The sequence below is a fragment of the Seriola aureovittata genome, chromosome 8 (genome assembly GCF_021018895.1).
Source record: "Seriola aureovittata isolate HTS-2021-v1 ecotype China chromosome 8, ASM2101889v1, whole genome shotgun sequence".
Taxonomy (NCBI): Eukaryota; Metazoa; Chordata; class Actinopteri; order Carangiformes; family Carangidae; genus Seriola; species Seriola aureovittata.
The window spans coordinates 18,662,732-18,680,748 of NC_079371.1; the positions used below are offsets into that span (position 1 = coordinate 18,662,732).

General features: G+C 40.1%; 3 protein-coding genes across 5 annotated transcripts; all 3 read left to right on the forward strand.

The window, feature by feature from the left end:
* The first annotated feature begins 220 nt into the window (after positions 1 to 220).
* On the forward strand, positions 221 to 5,903 carry LOC130173692 (uncharacterized). The gene is made up of 9 exons (XM_056383145.1): positions 221 to 853; positions 1,248 to 1,380; positions 1,578 to 2,727; positions 2,937 to 3,070; positions 3,218 to 3,381; positions 3,687 to 3,841; positions 4,138 to 4,223; positions 4,974 to 5,045; positions 5,654 to 5,903. The coding sequence occupies exons 1-9, from the start codon at positions 710 to 712 to the stop codon at positions 5,773 to 5,775; spliced, it is 2,160 nt and encodes a 719-aa protein (XP_056239120.1). The 5' UTR covers positions 221 to 709; the 3' UTR covers positions 5,776 to 5,903.
* Positions 5,904 to 6,998: 1,095 nt separating this feature from the next.
* Positions 6,999 to 11,075, forward strand: gjb1b (gap junction protein beta 1b). 3 transcript variants are annotated; one of them, XM_056382067.1, is made up of 3 exons: positions 7,020 to 7,137; positions 7,684 to 7,764; positions 8,092 to 11,075. In XM_056382067.1, exon 3 carries the CDS (start codon positions 8,106 to 8,108, stop codon positions 8,931 to 8,933), a length of 828 nt encoding a protein of 275 aa, XP_056238042.1. In that variant the 5' UTR covers positions 7,020 to 7,137; positions 7,684 to 7,764; positions 8,092 to 8,105; the 3' UTR covers positions 8,934 to 11,075. The 3 variants fall into 3 exon arrangements, with proteins under 3 accessions (XP_056238043.1, XP_056238042.1, XP_056238041.1); XM_056382068.1 differs by lacking the exon at positions 7,684 to 7,764 and having other exon boundaries at positions 6,999 to 7,137; XM_056382066.1 differs by lacking the exon at positions 7,020 to 7,137 and having other exon boundaries at positions 7,163 to 7,764.
* Positions 11,076 to 11,593: 518 nt separating this feature from the next.
* Positions 11,594 to 14,884, forward strand: LOC130173177 (gap junction alpha-3 protein-like). The gene is made up of 2 exons (XM_056382156.1): positions 11,594 to 11,842; positions 12,790 to 14,884. The coding sequence occupies exon 2, from the start codon at positions 12,814 to 12,816 to the stop codon at positions 13,909 to 13,911; it is 1,098 nt and encodes a 365-aa protein (XP_056238131.1). The 5' UTR covers positions 11,594 to 11,842; positions 12,790 to 12,813; the 3' UTR covers positions 13,912 to 14,884.
* The last annotated feature ends 3,133 nt before the right edge of the window (positions 14,885 to 18,017 follow it).

Sequence of the window (18,017 nt, forward strand, 5' to 3'; positions counted from 1 at the left end):
ATGCAGTCTCAGATAATTAACAAATGGTGGGCTACATTAAACCCAGAAACACTGAAATAAAGGCTACCCATGGAGAGGTTATATTGATTTTCTTCACATTTTCTCTCCATTTACAGCTCATGTCCTACACTGTTTACACGAGATTGGTGTTTTGATTATTCTTCATCCAGCCCTCTGCACCAGGAAAAGGCCATCCAATAATAGTCCCATCAAAATCCATTTAGAGGGGGGCAGTCCTGGAAGGTGACACACAACCAGTGAGGCTGCTTTAAAAAAGAGCAGGACACCCACTAATATTTACGTAACACCATACCTTCCCAACAAATTAGATAACTACTTCGGCTGTACACAAACCGGAGTTTCCAACATGGCACGTAGCGGCCCCTCGTCGTCCAGCGGCTGTTTGTCGCTGAAGTAAGAGCAGGAAACTTTTCACTGACAACCGAGGCGGGAAGAAGAAACCGGTGAAGTCAAGAAGACAGAGAGACAGAAAAAGAAAATAGCTGCACTGTGATAACTTCCCAGACCCAGATGCATTAAACTATCTTCAAACAGAACCTTCAAAGGTGCTAACGGGTAACAACGTCGTCACATTTTGGTTAGCCTACACAGCTAATTGGCTACACACCTAGCTCACCACATTAGCTAGCAGCAGTCGCGCAGACAGAGCTCGGGCACCAACAGCTGCAGCGCTTACTCCCCGTCGACCATGGCTCCTTCTCAGCAGCAGCTTGTCCCCCGCCAGCCGCAGCCCTGCTTCGTCACTCAGAAGGTGCAGTTGATTTACAAGCTGTTTCTGCTGGAAAACGCCAGGAGTACTCTTGAACAACAACTTCGCAGCTTCATCAACAAGGTAATGTTAACACCAGTTCATACGTTTTTACATTTAATGTATATCTGCGGACTATTTTAGCTAGCTAGCAGGCGCACAGACCACATGGTCAAATCTGCCTCGGGTGAATTATAATTTGTCTAGCTAATTAAGTTGAGTCATTTTTAATTAAACAAAACACTGTTGTTTGAAAATTGCATGTAAGTTTTGCCAGAGCTGCAAATGCTTACATTCATTACTGATTAGTAGTATTTCCAATTGTTAAGCAAGTTGTCTGGTAAGTTATTACTAAATTGTTAACTGGCTGTTTTTCTGGCTGGTTTTCTGCCTATCAACGAATATGCTCAACAAAAAAACTTCTAAAAAGAAAAAATCTTTGATGCAAGTTTTTTTGTCCTTTTTTTTTTTCACTCAGGCCTATGAAGAAGTCCAAAGTTTCTTGAATTCATCTTTTCCTGCCTGTGAGTTCAGTGACCTTGCAAAGGCTTTGGATACCAAATGTGGAGCTGTTGACAAGCTCTCAGCTTTATTAAAGGACTTAATAGTTGGTAAGTCAAGAAGTAATAATATCATTTTAGCTGCTAATCTGACAGTTATCCATGTTGAAGACAAATTTACCAAATTTAAAAATGCCTTGTCTACTGCCAGAATTACACAGGTGTCCAAGGTGTGATTTAGGAAAAGACTTTCAGTGCAATTTCATTTAACAAAAGACTCTTTCTTGCTGCTTCTCTCATCTTTACAGAGCCACAAGTTTGTGTCCAGCCTGCTGTTAAAAATGTAGTGAGAACAAACCAACTTCAGCCACTCCTGAAGACAGATGTTCTCAAATTTGGGCCCATGTTGCAGAATGGGCTTATGGCAAGCTCCATAGCAAAAGCAGTCCAGGTGCTTGGAGCCACACTGTCCCTTCAGCAGTTGAAACATTTCCTCATCTCCCAGCCTGCAGCGGTCCAGGAGGATGACATGATTTGCACCATCTCACCCAGCTACAATAACACAGTTCAGACTCCAAGTTTGTCCAGTCATTTAAAGGCTGAAGAAAAAGAACAAGCTGTTATTTCTGAGGAGAAAGGTCAAACAGATCCTGTGATTCTGCCACCTGCCCTTATTCAGAGTCCCAGGAGTAATGCAGAGAGACCACTGATATTACTACCACCAATACAAACTATATTCCCAGAAATCAGTAACCCTAAACCCATGAAAATAACCCCACTAATAGGCTGGGGATGGGAGGAAGATGTCCAGGTGCAACACCAAAAACAAACATCCTCTCAGCTGCTGCACTTCCTCAGAGCCAAAACTAAAAACACGGGTGCACTGGAGGTCGCTGTCATGCAGTGGAGTAAAAGCACGTACACTTCAGGTTTGCCACAGTCAACGTCACCCACCATCAAAACACAAAGCTTCCAATTCAGGCATGTTGTGACAGACGGTGTGATGGAAGGACTAGCCCAGAAAACGTTGTGTGCAGACATTGAAAACCAAGCCCCAGTCTTCAGAGTAAAAAGAGTGGAGTCAAGTGGTTCTCTGACCTACACATGTGTAGTTGCAACAAAGACTGAATTGTGGGATATTGGAGACATCTTCACAGAGGTAAAACAAGAACACTCTGACAACATCCCAGTGAAAAATGAAGACTGCCAAAATGTAACCACTCAAAACTGTTGTGTAAACATCTACCTGAAACCCCAAACTCTCCAGTGCTCACAACCTGAAAGAGAGAACAATCCTGCTGGTGCAAAAACACCAGTGGTCAATAGTGTTACCATTCCCGAGTTCCATATCAGGAGGTTTGAAGAGACTGAAGTTGTGGTGTCTCATATTGTTAGCCCAGGCAACTTCTACATCCAACACGCAGACTCCAACATGAAGCTGCAAGCCTTTCTCACAGAGTAAGTCGTTCAGTATGGATTCTAATCTCTTGTCTGCTTTTTCTCAGCTTTTCTCAACCCTCACTGATTCCCTGATCACATTTACAGAACTTAAAGAGCCACTTATCTCTTTTTGTTCATTACAGCTTTCTTTGTAGATTTTTTTTTTTCCCTTTTTTTTTAATAATCCACATGTTTCTGGTTGTCATTATTTTTTCTCTTATTTGCAGCAGCTGGAAAGCCAGTAGTTCATATGCTGAGCAGAACTGCATTCCAGACATTGGAACCCAAGTAATGTGTTGGTTCCCTAAGCAAGAACAATGGTGTAGGGCTCAGGTGACGAAGATATGTGGTGTAAGTGGAGGTGGGTTTAGTTTTGTGTGTTGGCATGATTTTGCAAATATGTACCTCTAGATGGTAGCAGCGTCGCTTTGCTTTCCTGTAGCCACTTGGGAATTTCATACTGTATTTTTAGCTTAACCTGCTGTGCTCTCTGTCTTTTGAATGTAAGATAATAATTCCACTGATGGTGGTGGGATTGAGACATCAATCAAGGTGGAGGTGAAGATGCTGGACCTTGGTGGCACTACTTGCCTGTCACTATTGAACATCAAGGAGCTGACCCCAGAAATGGCCGTCCTTCCTCTTCAGGCTGTACAGGTGTCACTGGCAAATGTAAGCAGTTTCCTGCTGACATTGTAGCACTGTTGGCTTTGTAATTTTCCACGTGTATGTAAACTAGCACACAAACCTCTGATTGATGAACATGTTCAGATTTTCCATGACAGGCGTGCAGATTATCCCTCTCAGGATTTGCATACATGGAAATGTGTAATACACTACACTCTGATGTGAGAGTGTAGACTCAATTATTGGCATTTGTCCACATGATTAGTCACAGCCTTATCTATTGCTCACTGATAAAGGAAATGAATTATCTCAGTTCATGGTATTTTGTGTCCGTTTCCTCCCTCCCTCAGGTGACGCCTGTGAATGGGAGAGACTGGTCTGAGGAGGCAGTGGGCTGGTTCAAAGCGATGGTGCACAACAGGACACTCTATGCCAGACTTTACCCGCAGGGGCCCATAGTTACAGTCGAGCTGTTCTTGGAAAAGGGAAAGCTTGGAGCTATGAGGTACTTCATTTTGAAACAGTGAACTAACGGTGAACTGTAAATTTTGAATTAAAGAATTGTTAATTGCAAAATAAACAAGTCACCAGGATTTTATGATGCATCTGAATCTTGGTTGTAGTGACAAAAGTGACTTTTTACTTGATATTACTGGCTGTCATGGTACAAATTAGGTATTATGCTGAATTAAGAAGTAGTCTAGTGTTTGACTACTTGACCTTTTTATAATGAGTATAGTTTTAAAGATAGTAATAACACAAAGTGTTAACCATATAATTGTATTGTAATGTTCATTTTAGGAGGGGTGCATCACTGTCTTTGAGACTGGCCCAAAATGGACATGCAAAACACAACAAACTGAAGAATGTTGGTCTTATGAAAAGAAGTAAGTACAGTTACAGTTTGGACGTTGTTTGTCCTAAATTGTGCATCTACAGCAGGTGGCAGTGTAGCCTGTGTGTGACCATAGCAGCTCTCTTCATTGTGTTCATTATTGCAGTGCTCTCCTCACTGGTTTACCCAATAAGACCATTAGACAGCTACAAGTCATTCAGATTGCCGTTGCTTAGGTTCTTTCTAAAATGAAGACAAGAGAGCATATTACTCCAGTTCTCAGGTCTTTGCACTGGCTTCCAGTCAGATACAGAGTTCCATTCAAAGTTTTACTTATTGTCTATAAGTTACTTTATGACCTGGGCCCTAAATATATTTCAGAAATGTTCCATGTATATGAGCCCCATAGGTCTCTAAGATCCGCAGGACGCTGGTCAGTTAGTGGTGCCCAGAGTTAAAGCTAAACAGGGTGAAATGGCTTTTAGCCATTATGCTGCCCACTACTGGAACCAGCTCCCAATGGAGTTCAAATCTGCCCTAACCGTAACTGGCTTTGAAAAGAAGCTTAAAAACTGCTCTACTCTATCCTCCTTTGCCTTCATCAAATCTTTTAATCTTGCACTTTTTTGAGATATTATCTATTTTATAATCAGTTTTTTATACTGTTTTCTTTTATGCTTTTTACTTCTATTTTTATGGTTCTTTTATTTCTGTTAAGCACATTCAATTACTCCTATATATGATAAAGTGCTATACAAATAAACTTGCCTTGCAATTCAAAATCTTGTCTTTTACTTTTTAGGCACTGTTCAACTTAAAATGAGAAAACAGGACTCTGACTGGGAGAAATACCTCATCTCGTGCTACACTCAAAGTAAGAAGTAACTGTGAAAGCAGTAAATGCTGGTTGTTTTGTTGAGAACTTTGTCTCACAAACAACCCATGTTGTGGTCAAATTAAAAAGCAGATTGCATACAGCTGACAAAATCTTAATCACTGAGACATCTAATGATTCTTAAATGAGAGCTTTGAATTTATTATTTAATTTCAATGGACCATGTGTGTATGAGTGAACATACAAAAGACTTTTAGTAAACACTGACAAACTGCTGTGTTTGGCACTTGGCAGTATAAAGGTACTTCAAGGATATTTAAATAAAATTAAAAAGGCATTCACTGCATTGGTACACATTAAGTATGTATGAGCTTTTTTGTGTATTTTAAGTCTTTCAACGCACTCTTAACTACAGAACTGTCTAGTGAACATGAGTCTAAAACTAATGTGCTTTGTAACATTATTTGAACTTGAGAATTTCTGTTTTGCTCTTTTCTATATAAAAATTCCTATTTCAGAGTCTAGAAAGTTATGACTCTTAGCAGTGATAAGAAAGTGAATATATTTTATACCAAGTTGTGGTTTGTGGTGGTTTATTTTGAACATATCCTCCCACTTTCAGACAAAGTTTTGTACTCCTTTCTCAGGGAACAGGGAAGTGTCTCAGGTCCTGATTTATTGCAGCCACGAGATAATGCAAGTTCAGTCAGATTATCTACCCACCTATTTCATTTTTATATATCTTTCTTTCAATAATAATCATTCTTAGAACCATCTTGCTTTTGTTTAATATCGAGTTTGTGTACAATGGCAAATCTATTATTTTGTTTGTGTGTGTGTGTGTGTGTAAAAAAAAAAAAAAAAAAAAAGTAAAAAAATAAAAGATCTATAACTGTGTGCCCCGTGTCTCTATATTGTAGTGTAGTTTATCTTGGAGGGAATATAAATGAGGTTTAGTTCATTCAAAGAATTACCAGGCCACGCAAACCCTCCCACTACATCTGTCATAAGTGACGCAGAAATGCTCATGGCATAGTGAACTGCTGTAGGTCATCTGATAGTACATGACAAATGACCACATTGTGTTTGTTGTTACTGTAAATAATTGTCTCTACTGTCATAGGGAGGAGTTTGACCAGAACAAGTTGAGAAATCAAAATATAAAGAATAATGATTTCACAACATTATTTATGCATTGAGTTTGCATTCATCATTGTTAATATGTAGATTTGTTAACATACTGTATTAGCTCATTCATAATCAGGCTTGTATAATATAGCAGATGGCAGAGATAAATGTAGGTAACTGAAAATTTGGGTTAAATCAAATGGATGGATATTTTTCCTTTGCATATCATGAAATAGATGTCATCAACTCATGATTAGATCAAAACATTGGAAGTAAGTTTTATTGAAAGGTACTTGGTAATCAAAAGTAGTTTAGGCCAAGATGATTATAAAAAACAGAAATCAGGTCGAAAACTGTTGTTCATATACAATACACTGTATTTATAGTTTATCAAAGCTTTTGGTTGATGAAGTTACAGTTACATGCCTAGTTTACAGTAATGCAGTGTTTTGAATGTTACAAAATTGAGATGTCTGAAAACAAATTTAAAGGGTCTGAATTAAATCCTGCATATATAATTTTCAATTAGACTGACTTTCATTTTCCATTCCATTAGTGTTTGTAACAGTTGAAAAGCTTCTATATTTCCTGCATGAATCTGCAAACCTGTGAGTGACTCTGTGCTCTCAATGACAGTGGCTCAGGTCAAAAGCTTCCTTCACTTCCCTGCCCTGCCAAGCACAATAAATAATGTGGCAGGCTGAGGCCTTTTGTGTCCACACAGATTCCTTCTTTTGCCCGGGGTAGGCGGAAATCGAGGCGTTTGATCTGAATTCTAAAGAGTCTTGTTGCAGCCCAATAAAGGCTGCCATTGTATGTAAATAGTTTATATAAGAGCATATGACTGCTACGGTGCAGGGCAGTGGCTAGTGGCGGAGGAATGATTAGCATTTTCCAAACGCAGGGTGTTCTCAGTCCAGCCTTTTGGCTTCCTAAAAAAGACAATATTTTCATTCATTTCCACCTGTTTTGTACACATTTTTGTGTACCACCAGAGCTGAAGGTAAAATATGTGTTCTGTCATTTTCATTCTTTTTCTACTAACATTCAGTGTGCAGTGAGGTCAGACTTTATGTGAGTGATGGCTGACATGCCCCAGTGCCTCGGCTCGACAAATACTTGGCATGATGTTGTTTAAATTATCATTACCCTTTAGAGTAAGTCATATTTGAATGAATCAGCTTTTAAAGAGTGTGATCATTTTTAGTTTTCATCAGGCAGTCTGGTCAAGTCCATAGCCTTTCTTACAAACAATGAGATCTCTCACATCTTAAAAAAATTCTCATAATGAGATGGATGTCTTGCTGGACCCTTGGAGAAATTTGCTGGCAGTCTGTCAGTCTGTCTGCAACTGGACTGTAGGTCAGTTTGGGAGTAGAGTATTAATACAGGGTGACAGGATCACGTGGCTCGGTGAATGTTTCGCAATTGGCTTCGACTTGTTGCGTCCTGTGACGGTGCATGTTGGTAAGCCATCGCCCCTGCTTTTATACGGCCAACGGGCTACTTGGCAATTCTTGTCTGTTGTTCCTTACTCTGCCAAATCCAGCTTGATGCTCAGGCCACACCTCAAGATGGTCATCTTTGGACCCGGCGCTGCTTACGCCGCTTGCACCGCCGGCTGAGCCTGGTAAACCTCTAAAAACTAATGTTACAACAGTTAGACTTTTACTAAGTTGTTTGTGGAAAACAACAGTGTTTACAGCTAAGTTATTTAACCTAATAAGCCATTTCTCCAAATGTGATTGTGTAAATATGAAGGGCTCAAAGGTTCATGTTCTTTAGCTAATTAGATTATTCTACTTTTGAGGCATTTTGAGGATTTTTTTCTTTTCAATAAAATGTACTTATATCTACCTATATCTACATTAATGAATAAAAGTTGCCCTTGAGCTAGAGAGATGGCGTTACCTTCATCCATGTAACCATAACTGAATATTTATCCTTTTTTGTGCAGACCTGGAGGCGAAAATGAACTGGGGGACCTTTTATGCCGTGATCAGCGGCGTAAATAGGCACTCTACTGGCATCGGACGCATCTGGCTCTCGGTCATCTTCATCTTCCGTATTCTGGTCCTGGTTGTTGCTGCCGAGAGTGTTTGGGGAGATGAGAAGTCTGGCTTCACCTGCAACACCCAACAGCCTGGCTGTAACAGTGTGTGTTATGACCAGTTCTTCCCCATCTCGCACATCCGCCTGTGGGCGCTCCAGCTCATCCTGGTCTCCACCCCCGCCTTGCTGGTGGCCATGCATGTTGCCCACCGCCGCCATATCGACAAGAAGATCTTGAAGAGGTCGGGCCGCGGCAGCCCCAAGGACCTGGAACACATCAAGAACCAGAAGTTTCAGATCACCGGAGCTCTGTGGTGGACATACATGATCAGTATCATCTTCAGAATCATCTTTGAGGTGGCTTTTCTCTACATCTTCTACTTGATCTATCCTGACTTTAAGATGGTGCGTTTGGTGAAGTGTGACTCATACCCTTGCCCCAACACAGTGGACTGTTTTGTCTCCAGGCCAACAGAAAAGACCATATTTACTGTGTTCATGCTGGCAGTGTCTGGGGTGTGTGTGCTGCTTAATCTGGCCGAGGTGGTGTACCTCATAGGCAGGGCCTGCAAACGGTGCTTACGAGGCTCTGAAGATGAGTCCAAAGTAGCTTGGATAAGTCAAAGATTGTCTTCTTATAGGCAAAATGAAATCAATCAGCTGATAGCAGACCATTCTCTCAAGTCTAAATTCACTGTGACCAAAAAGAACCCACCTGAGAAGGGTGAGAGGTGTTCTGCTTTCTGAGACTTTGCCTTTCCATTTCCCTTTAAACTAATCAACAATAATCACACGTCCAATGGAGCATGTTGCATTAATGTTACATATACTGTATATTTGATCATTGTCAGCGTCAACATGTAGATCATTTATTTATGTATTGTATCAATCGCTTATCGATTCATCTGTTTTTTCTTTATCGGTTTTACTGACACAAGTGTTAGTTGCTGTTGGAACTTGTCTAAACTATTTGGAGCCAGTGGCGAAGGTTAATGGCCAATACCAATATTTTTGCATGTTTCAGCTCATTTACTACAAATCAAACATGATTGACAGTATTGTCAGTCACCTTAATTTGTTAGATTTTGTCTGTTTTTTCGGCCTTTAAAGCAACTTTCGTGCATTTCAGTATGAAAAGCTGCCAAGTTGCCAAGGTGGGATGATTGCTTGAGCTAAACAAACCATGAATATGAGGATCATGCTTCCATTTATTTTTGTCAAAGTTTTATAGTTGTTTTGTGACAGTTCACTTTAATGTGTGGATTTGATGAAATCTTGCAAGTGTGGCAGGTTTTTGTACTTGTTCGAAGCCGAGATAGCCAAAATAGTTGTATTTATGAGCTATCACATAGGTAAACCAAGGCCAAAATACAAACATAAAATAGATATGAGATGTTTAACATGAATATTTTTATTTTTTATTTTTTGCATTATAAAGGCTGCTGTTTGGAAACCGACTGTAGTTTTTGGATATCAGTTTCTCATTAGCACATGAATGCACCATCCAACAAATTTTTCAAATTCTTCCAATGCAATGGCTTCTTTTACAACAAAAATGAAGCTTTGACAACAAAAAAGATGAATAAACTATCTTAAGGATGTTGCATTAAGTCTTCGTGAATAGATTTCCATACCATACTGAAATGAAAGGAAATGGCTGGCAGCCTGGAGAGCACAAAAAATTCCAAAAGGTAAAAAACACTTACAAGATTAACTGTTAAAAGCTGTAATGTTAAGTATATGTGATTTCTAGTAAATTGATCAAAATGTGCAAAAAACAATGGCTTGATCTTGAAAAGAAGCAGATATTACTGTAAAGATTAAAATGCTGGATAGGAAAGTTGATTTTTTCATTTAGATCAAAAATAATACTACTATGTATCATATTTAATCCAGTTTAAAAGCTAGTGTAAAGTATTGGAGAGAAGTGTATTTATGTGAGTGAAATGACTATTAGGAACAGTACCATTTCTTTAATCCAGTGGTAGAATGCTTGGATTATTGTCAGTGATTATGATTGATTATGGGCAGACAGTAATAACTATTATGTAAATTAGCATTCTGCTCTGGAGATATAACAGTTGGTGCTAGAAAACCAAAGAAAGTTTTGAAATATTGTCCAGTTGTGGATAACTGCCATTAGATATTATATAGCCAATGTAACAAGGAGAGAAAATTAATTTGAACTACAATTTTCCCTCAAACACTTATACATTCTGACTTTTTAACACTTTTAATCAGAATTATCTACATCCCAAAAGTAAGGTAAAGTCAAGCCCTCACTTTGACATGTCAGTAAACCTTCCTGGACTTTTTTTCAGGTACTGTTGGAAGATATCACATTATGTTCAACTCATGAAATGGCAAAATTACAGTTGTTCATTCCTCTTCTTCACTTGTCTGCTGGGTCACTTTTAGAATATTGTAAATCCCAGTACTGTACATATGTCTGTAGATTTGTATAACGTTGTATGCAGTTGTAAATACCACCTACTTACTTCGTTGCAGCTTCTGTCTGAAGTTATTTTCCAGTTGGCTCTGATAAATGTTTGAGGTTGACCTACTTTTTTTTTAACAGAGACCCATCACTCTTTGACAGATGGCACCTGCTTTCCTTAACATTACCCTGCATAGTATATTGTTCAGTATCTCTCTGGTCCTGAAAATGTAATGTCCCATACGCTGGTATGTCATGAAGTTAACCTGTTTTTATACACACTGTAATGCATACAAAAGCCCTTATGTTCATATGCCTAAATGTACATATTATCAGTTTACATCCAGGTAAACAATCCAGATAAAATATACAATGGGTCGAAACTCTATACTGTGTGTACATTATGTAATATAAAGAAATAAATTGCCTGATAATTTGACAAATGCACTTCATCCAACTGATTGGTTTTTTTTCCTTGGCTTTCTTTTGAACGGGTTGAAGGGAATTGATAAAATCATGAACTCTTTCAAAGGAAAGTATATATAAGCAGTTTTTTCCATTTTAGTATCCACAAGTGGGGCCCATGTCACTGATATTATGAAACGGAACTTTTTTTTGTATTGACTTACCTCCTTCCTGTAACTGTGTGAGGATGCAAATGGCAACTCGTCTCCAAATCACCCCCCTCAATGCCCAATGATAGGAGAGACCCTCGTGCTATATTTAGACCCCAGGAGCACTTGTGATCCTGTGGCCAGACAGACTTACCAGACAACACCATTGGCCAACTGCCCTGTCACTCATTGTAACAAGCGAGTAGAGGGGCTCTAATAGTTTATATTAGAGAGTTTGCCCTGTGCCAAATTTAACCATGGGGGTGGGAGGTGTCGGGGTTTGAGGGAGGGCAGGCCAGACATGGTTGAGAGCGCATCCGGTGTGTGTGTGTGTGTGTGTGTGTGTTGTGGTCAGTAGAGGACCCCAGGGCCTGGATCCTGATTCCTGCCTGAGCTGTATTTGAAGACAGAAGACTGAGTCAGTGGGTTTGCTGGTGTGGGCCGAGGTTGTAGCTAGCAGGAGTCCACTTTTCCTGTCCATTCAAGGGCATTGCCGGGGGCCCGAAGATCAGCTTTGCACTGAGGCCTGTCAGCGGAGCAGGGCGGCCTAATGGACCCTCAAAGACATGTAGTGCTTCACCACAGGGGATGTATAAGCTGACAAGGTAGGTTTAACCAGTAAATATGACTTTCTGTGTGATTCTTTAGCCGTCTGTGTGGGTTGAAGTATTTGCTCTTTCAGGTTAGACATAAACTTTAGACAACTTAAGGTACATGTTGTGGCCAAAGGCTGTAGTTTGTTTACAGCTGTGTTGTGTGGGAACATGATACTAGAAGTTCCTTGTTTCCACACTCAAGAGTGTGGAAAAAAAACACTTCTTTATTTTTTTCTAGCAATGTTTGTCATATCATTATCAGCAGATTGACAGCAAGATCACATATTCTGAGAGGTTTAATACTGGAAAAAATACTTTTGTTAAAATTACAACCCAATATAGTTGTTAAAAGACTAGACAGATTTTTAGTTGCGGCTCCTGAAACATCAATTCACCTGCCACATTTCAGTAGCTATCAGAATTCATTCTCCCTCACAGCGGCATATGCAGAATTTGGTGTCATGCCACTGTATAGTAATCCATCAAAAGCAGAATATATTTATAACATAATGTGTTACAGGAACTGACAGTACCGACATTACTCAAATGTTTCTAATACGCACTCTTACCACATCTGCCTGGGGTTTGATTTCACTTTGTGTGGATCAGGTTGCCGTGGCTCAGGTCATGAAGGCCAGGAGCCGCAGAATCATGACTGGAACTGCCTTCCTCCCCTGTCCACACTTGCCAAATATATACCCTCCTAAAGTAAATATAATCCTGTCTGCGTCCACACGTTAAAGGCCACTACCTGCTCGGCAGCAAAGTCCCCCCGGTTGAACATTAGTAACTTGGCTCCCTAGAGACTCCTTTGGTCTGAGCTCTGCTGAACTTGGTAAGACATTTTAACAAATAGAGTAAACTTTGTTAGTTACACGGCAGCTTACTTCTATTTTGATCATGGAAAATCAAATGAAGTGTTTTTGTATTTGAGCTCTTTCTCAATGCTTGTGTAGTCCCAGGTCTGAGCTCACACAGCCATGGGGGACTGGAACCTGCTAGGAAAACTTCTCGAAAAAGCCCAGGAGCACTCCACCGTGGTGGGGAAGGTGTGGCTCACCGTCCTGTTCATCTTCCGCATCCTGATCCTGAGTGCTGCGACAGAGAAGGTGTGGGGCGACGAGCAGTCGGGCTTCACCTGTGACACCAAGCAGCCCGGTTGCGAGAATGTCTGCTATGACATCACTTTCCCCATCTCCCACGTCCGCTTTTGGGTGCTGCAGATCATCTTTGTGTCCACGCCTACGCTGATCTACCTGGGGCACATCCTCCATCTGGTGCGGATGGAGGAAAAGCACAGAGAGAAGGAGAAAGAGAGGGAGAGGGAACATGTGCATCACTCGGACAAACAGGCCCTCATTGTGGATGGTCACCACAAAAAGGCTCTGGTGAGGGACGAGAAGGGCAGAGTGCGTCTGCAGGGGGAGCTCTTGCGCACATATGTCTTTAATGTGATCTTTAAAACCCTGTTTGAGGTGGGCTTCATTGTGGCTCAATACCTCTTATACGGCTTTGAGCTGAGGCCCATGTACACATGCGATAGACCGCCCTGCCCCAATGTGGTAAATTGCTACATATCCCGTCCCACAGAGAAAACCATCTTCATCATCTTCATGCTGGGGGTGGCCAGCGTGTCTCTTTTGCTCAACCTCGTAGAAATCTACCACCTGGGCTTCACCAAGTGCCGTCAGGGCATCATCTTCAGGAGAGGTGAACAGTCAACTGGGAGCATTTCCAAGGAGCCCAGTGATACCGCTGTGCCCTTTGTGCCAAGTTATGACGACTACTTCCACGGGCACCACCAAGTCCAGGCTGCCTACCCTCCCGTCCCCAGCTACAACCTCTCCCCTCTGTCCGAGGGCACAGACTCATCGTTCCATCCATACCACAGCAAGGCGGCTTACAAACAGAATAAAGACAACTTGGCGGTGGAAAGGAGCAGCAGCAAGCCAGAGGAATGTGACCTGAAAGGAAAGAAGGGAGCAGGATCAGCCCCTGGGTCACCTACGCAGGCCAGGCCTGGCCGCAGTGCCAAACACAGCAACAACAAGACTAGAATAGACGATCTGAAGATATGAGGAGGTTTATGTTTCTCTGAGGGGTCTTAAATTGCTGTTACAGGATCATATGTTGTTTGGACGCATTCATACATGTTGAACTGACTCCCCTCTATAAGATGGCACAGGTTTGACTCATTCCAGCTTTGAGGGGAGTGACATTTATAGGGAACATGAAGAAGCTGCAGTTGTTCTGTGATATGTAATAAAGACTGTGGCTCAACAAAAGCATTTCTAATGAACTAAGACCTAATTTTTCTCTCCTTTCTTTCTTTCTTTCTTTCTTTCTTTCTTTCTAAAAACTTGATTGGATTTCACATTAGATTGTAGCATAAATGGTTTATGGTACCCCACTTGTGGCAACACCATATTTTCAGTAAATGTTCATATTTATCAAATGTACTGATGTTTTGTGAAGTGAATTGATTTGTGTATCGTTCCACTCTTCACCATTATTTCTCTTCACTATTAACAAAATCAACAAAAACTATGGTAGGCTCAGGTTTTAGATTGAGCTCATCTTTTTTTTTCTTCTTTTCTTTGTTCAGTATGTGATGAATGTGAATGAACCCTGCCCAAACTTTTGAAACAGAATCCAGGGCAGAAACTTGTTTCAGCGTTGACCTGACCTTGTTTAAGGAAATCAGATAGGGCAAATAGTTAAATTTAACTTCCTTTAACTGTTTTGAGGTCACCATCTAGCATAGTTCACTTGCTTAGACTTGAAGTGAAAAGTTGTGCAATACCTGACAACACATTGGACACTGGAGTCACTGTAACTAATTCCAGGACGCGCCTCAAAAGAAATTGCACTGGTCTCAGGAGTTCCCACATTCTCTCTCTTTTTATTGCGACAGCCATCAAGTACATAATTATAAGCACATTGTTTTGTTTATCCGTGTTTATATCTGTGTTTGTGTCGTTAGTTTTCTGTAAAGCACTTGGTGACAACCATATTTGTAAAACTGCCTGAAATAAACCTGTCTTAAATTTGCAGCGTTAGCAGTGCATTTGTATTTATCTCCAGTCTTTATCAGGAGCACAGAAAACCATTTCACTGCAACACATAATAAATCAAGATCAACCCAGAAGCAGAGACAATAATACTGGTTGTATTTAATATTCATACACAGTAGCTCCAACACACAGTCAAGATCTGCAGCCATATTTTTCAAACAGAAAATTACAACAGTAAATTGAAATTTACTGAAGACTGAAGCTGTGAGTCATCAGTATCTACGCATAAACATTTACGGCTGTTAAAAACTGATGTGCTTGAGAGGGAATAAACGTATCATTTGTTAAGTCTTTCCTGTCTGCATATCCCCCACATGCACATCGCATACTTATCTGTGCCAGGAAATCACAGCCTGCTATGGAAACGTAAATTAATGACATAGCATGTGGATGACGAAGAAGCTCTCTCATGCCCTTGGACTGGTTTGTTCGTGATTTCCTGTCAATGTTTGGGAAGAGCAGATAGGATTTTTCTTTTTTTTTACTTACTAATGTATTAAAGTTCAATGTCTTTCAGCTGGAGTTTAGAGTGTAGTCTGGATATACTATGTTTTATTTTAGTGTGTTGTAGTGCCAAAAACAACATATTTCAAATCTCCAATACGTCAGTTGAGAAAATAAATAATAGCATCACCAGACAAAACCACCAGGAGTGTTATTTGTTACGAATGTATAAAAAAAAAAACTGTCACATCTAATTTTACAAATAATAAAACATGAGGGTTAGTCACAGCTTCTTTAAGACATGCATCATCTTAAAATACAATAAAGCGATCATCTTTGAGACAAGGATTATATGTTTTTGAAATGTTGACAGATGAACAGATATGAGTGATGACTATAGCTGGCTATCCAGCACTTTGAAATGAAATCCTTCTAGTGTAAGGCCAAGGTTTCAAATTGTGTCAAGACAGTCAGTCCATGATAGAAGACGTACAGTATAGCACATTTTTAGGCATACTGAGCATACTGTATAATGCAGAGCATCGTAATTCAAAGGTTGTGGCTCTGTCTATTTCTTGAAAATACCCACGTAATTCAACCATATAACTGCAATAAATCTACATGGTCCATGTTCTTTATTTCAACCATTTACTGAAAAACTACAAACATGATAACAAACCAATTTAAGCGTACTACAGTTAAACACGACAAGCACGGTGCGCACAGGCAAACACTGGCGTGCTCTCAAGGCTCCATAACTCCAGTTAAACTAACTAAGCATGAGCAGCTTACTCATTTTAACCAATCAGATGGCAGAGCTGACTGCAGTCATTAAGGGTCCTAATTGAGCTTTATCTACATAGCTGCTTAGTGTTAGCAAATTAAACACAGCACAATAGAATTTATTTACAAATTTCTCCCTCTTGTAAAAATGGCCTCAATAGATGACAAATTACAAAATCTCTGTAGAGATAACTTTCAATTACTAAAGAATCTCGCCTACTCCACACTCCCTCACGACTAAAAAATGTACACCACCCTCCCTTCTGCAAATTACTCTCCTCCTTTTCTGAGCACCCCCATCCCTCTCTCCTCAACCCTAATAATTTTGGTACAGTCCCTAAAAGCTGCTACAAGAGTGTCAGAAGTGTAGTTGCTGCTTATTTACTTTACCGTACTCATTAGAGATAATGGGTTATTTTTTGTACTTTCAAATCCCAATGGGAGCCATAAGCAACTTTAAAAATGCTATGAAGGAGCCGACAGCCCTCCAATTACCGTTCACTTCAATTAAAAACACTAAAGCTCGAAATATACCGGCATAGTCGTACTTGCATAACACTGCATACACAGCTTAATGCAGAACACCTACACAAACATAATGTCAGCAATGCTTTCATAGTCTATTGTGACAGGGCTGGGGATACTTGGTTCTTCTTAAAAACTTGCAAAGTAATTATATATGCTATCTACGCTTTTACCCTGCTATACTGTGGCTATTTGAAATAAAGATTAAAAAAAAAGCATGTGTTACATGCTTGGGATAAATAAGTGATACCGCACTACTGTTATTTTTTCAATGCTGAAGCCAGTAATTATCTTCTCAAAAGCACCTAAGCAGAGTTTCATGGGAAATCACAGCTCAGTCTAACACAATAAAGAGCTCTCTTGGCTTTGTTTAATGGTGGATATAATTTTATGTGTCCAGATGAGTTATTCTTTCACTTTATTCTGTTTGTTCCCTGTGGTGTAATGCTTCATATTAGTTTCTCACCAGCTGAAATACAGTACTCTACTGCCCTCTCTCTATATTCTTACTTAAACACCACCATGCTGCATGTCTGAGGGTTGCATCTGCTGGGCACGCCACCTGCTGGGCAAAGAAAATCCAAGTCACAGAGATACTTAATATTTTGAAATGGCATTTATATTTGAATTTGAACTAATACTCTGACATATTCCTACTTTACTACTCTGTTCAATTGGGACATATGAATACAAGGAGTCAGTGAATGTGGGTTGCATGCAGGACACAGAATAAAATCATCAAGGAGTGTTGTAGTTGTTTGGGTGTTACCTCTAAACTGGTAATCTACTGTAATTCTTTATTATCAGGATGTCCCAATAACTCTGTATAAAGTCTCCAGATGATTCAATATGCTGCAGCACGAGCACTGACAGGAACTAAGAAAAGATATCATATTTGTCCTCTCTACATCTAAGATTAGATCTTTCCTCTTTGACAAAGCTTACAGAGCTGGCTCAGGTGAGGCCCGAACTGCCCCTTAGTTATGCAGGTATAGGCCTAGACTGCTGGGGGTACTCCCATGATGCACTGAGCACTTCTCTCTCTCTCTCTCTCTCTCTCTGGAGCTACAGGATCCGGACTTGCCACTACAACATTCATTATTATTTAGTCACTTTTGCTGCTGTTATTACTGATAACACCATTACGCCGATGGATATTGATATGATTATTGGCACTTTAACAGTCAGTCAGGGTGCTTGAATATTTCTTGCATCGTCGGAACTGTTTCTCTCTCTAATATTGTAAGGTCTTGAGCTCACCCTGTAAAGTGCCCTAAGATAATGTATGTTGTGATTTGACGCTATACAAATAAAATTGAATTGAATATAATAGAATAGTAGTGTTTATTTAATCCCTG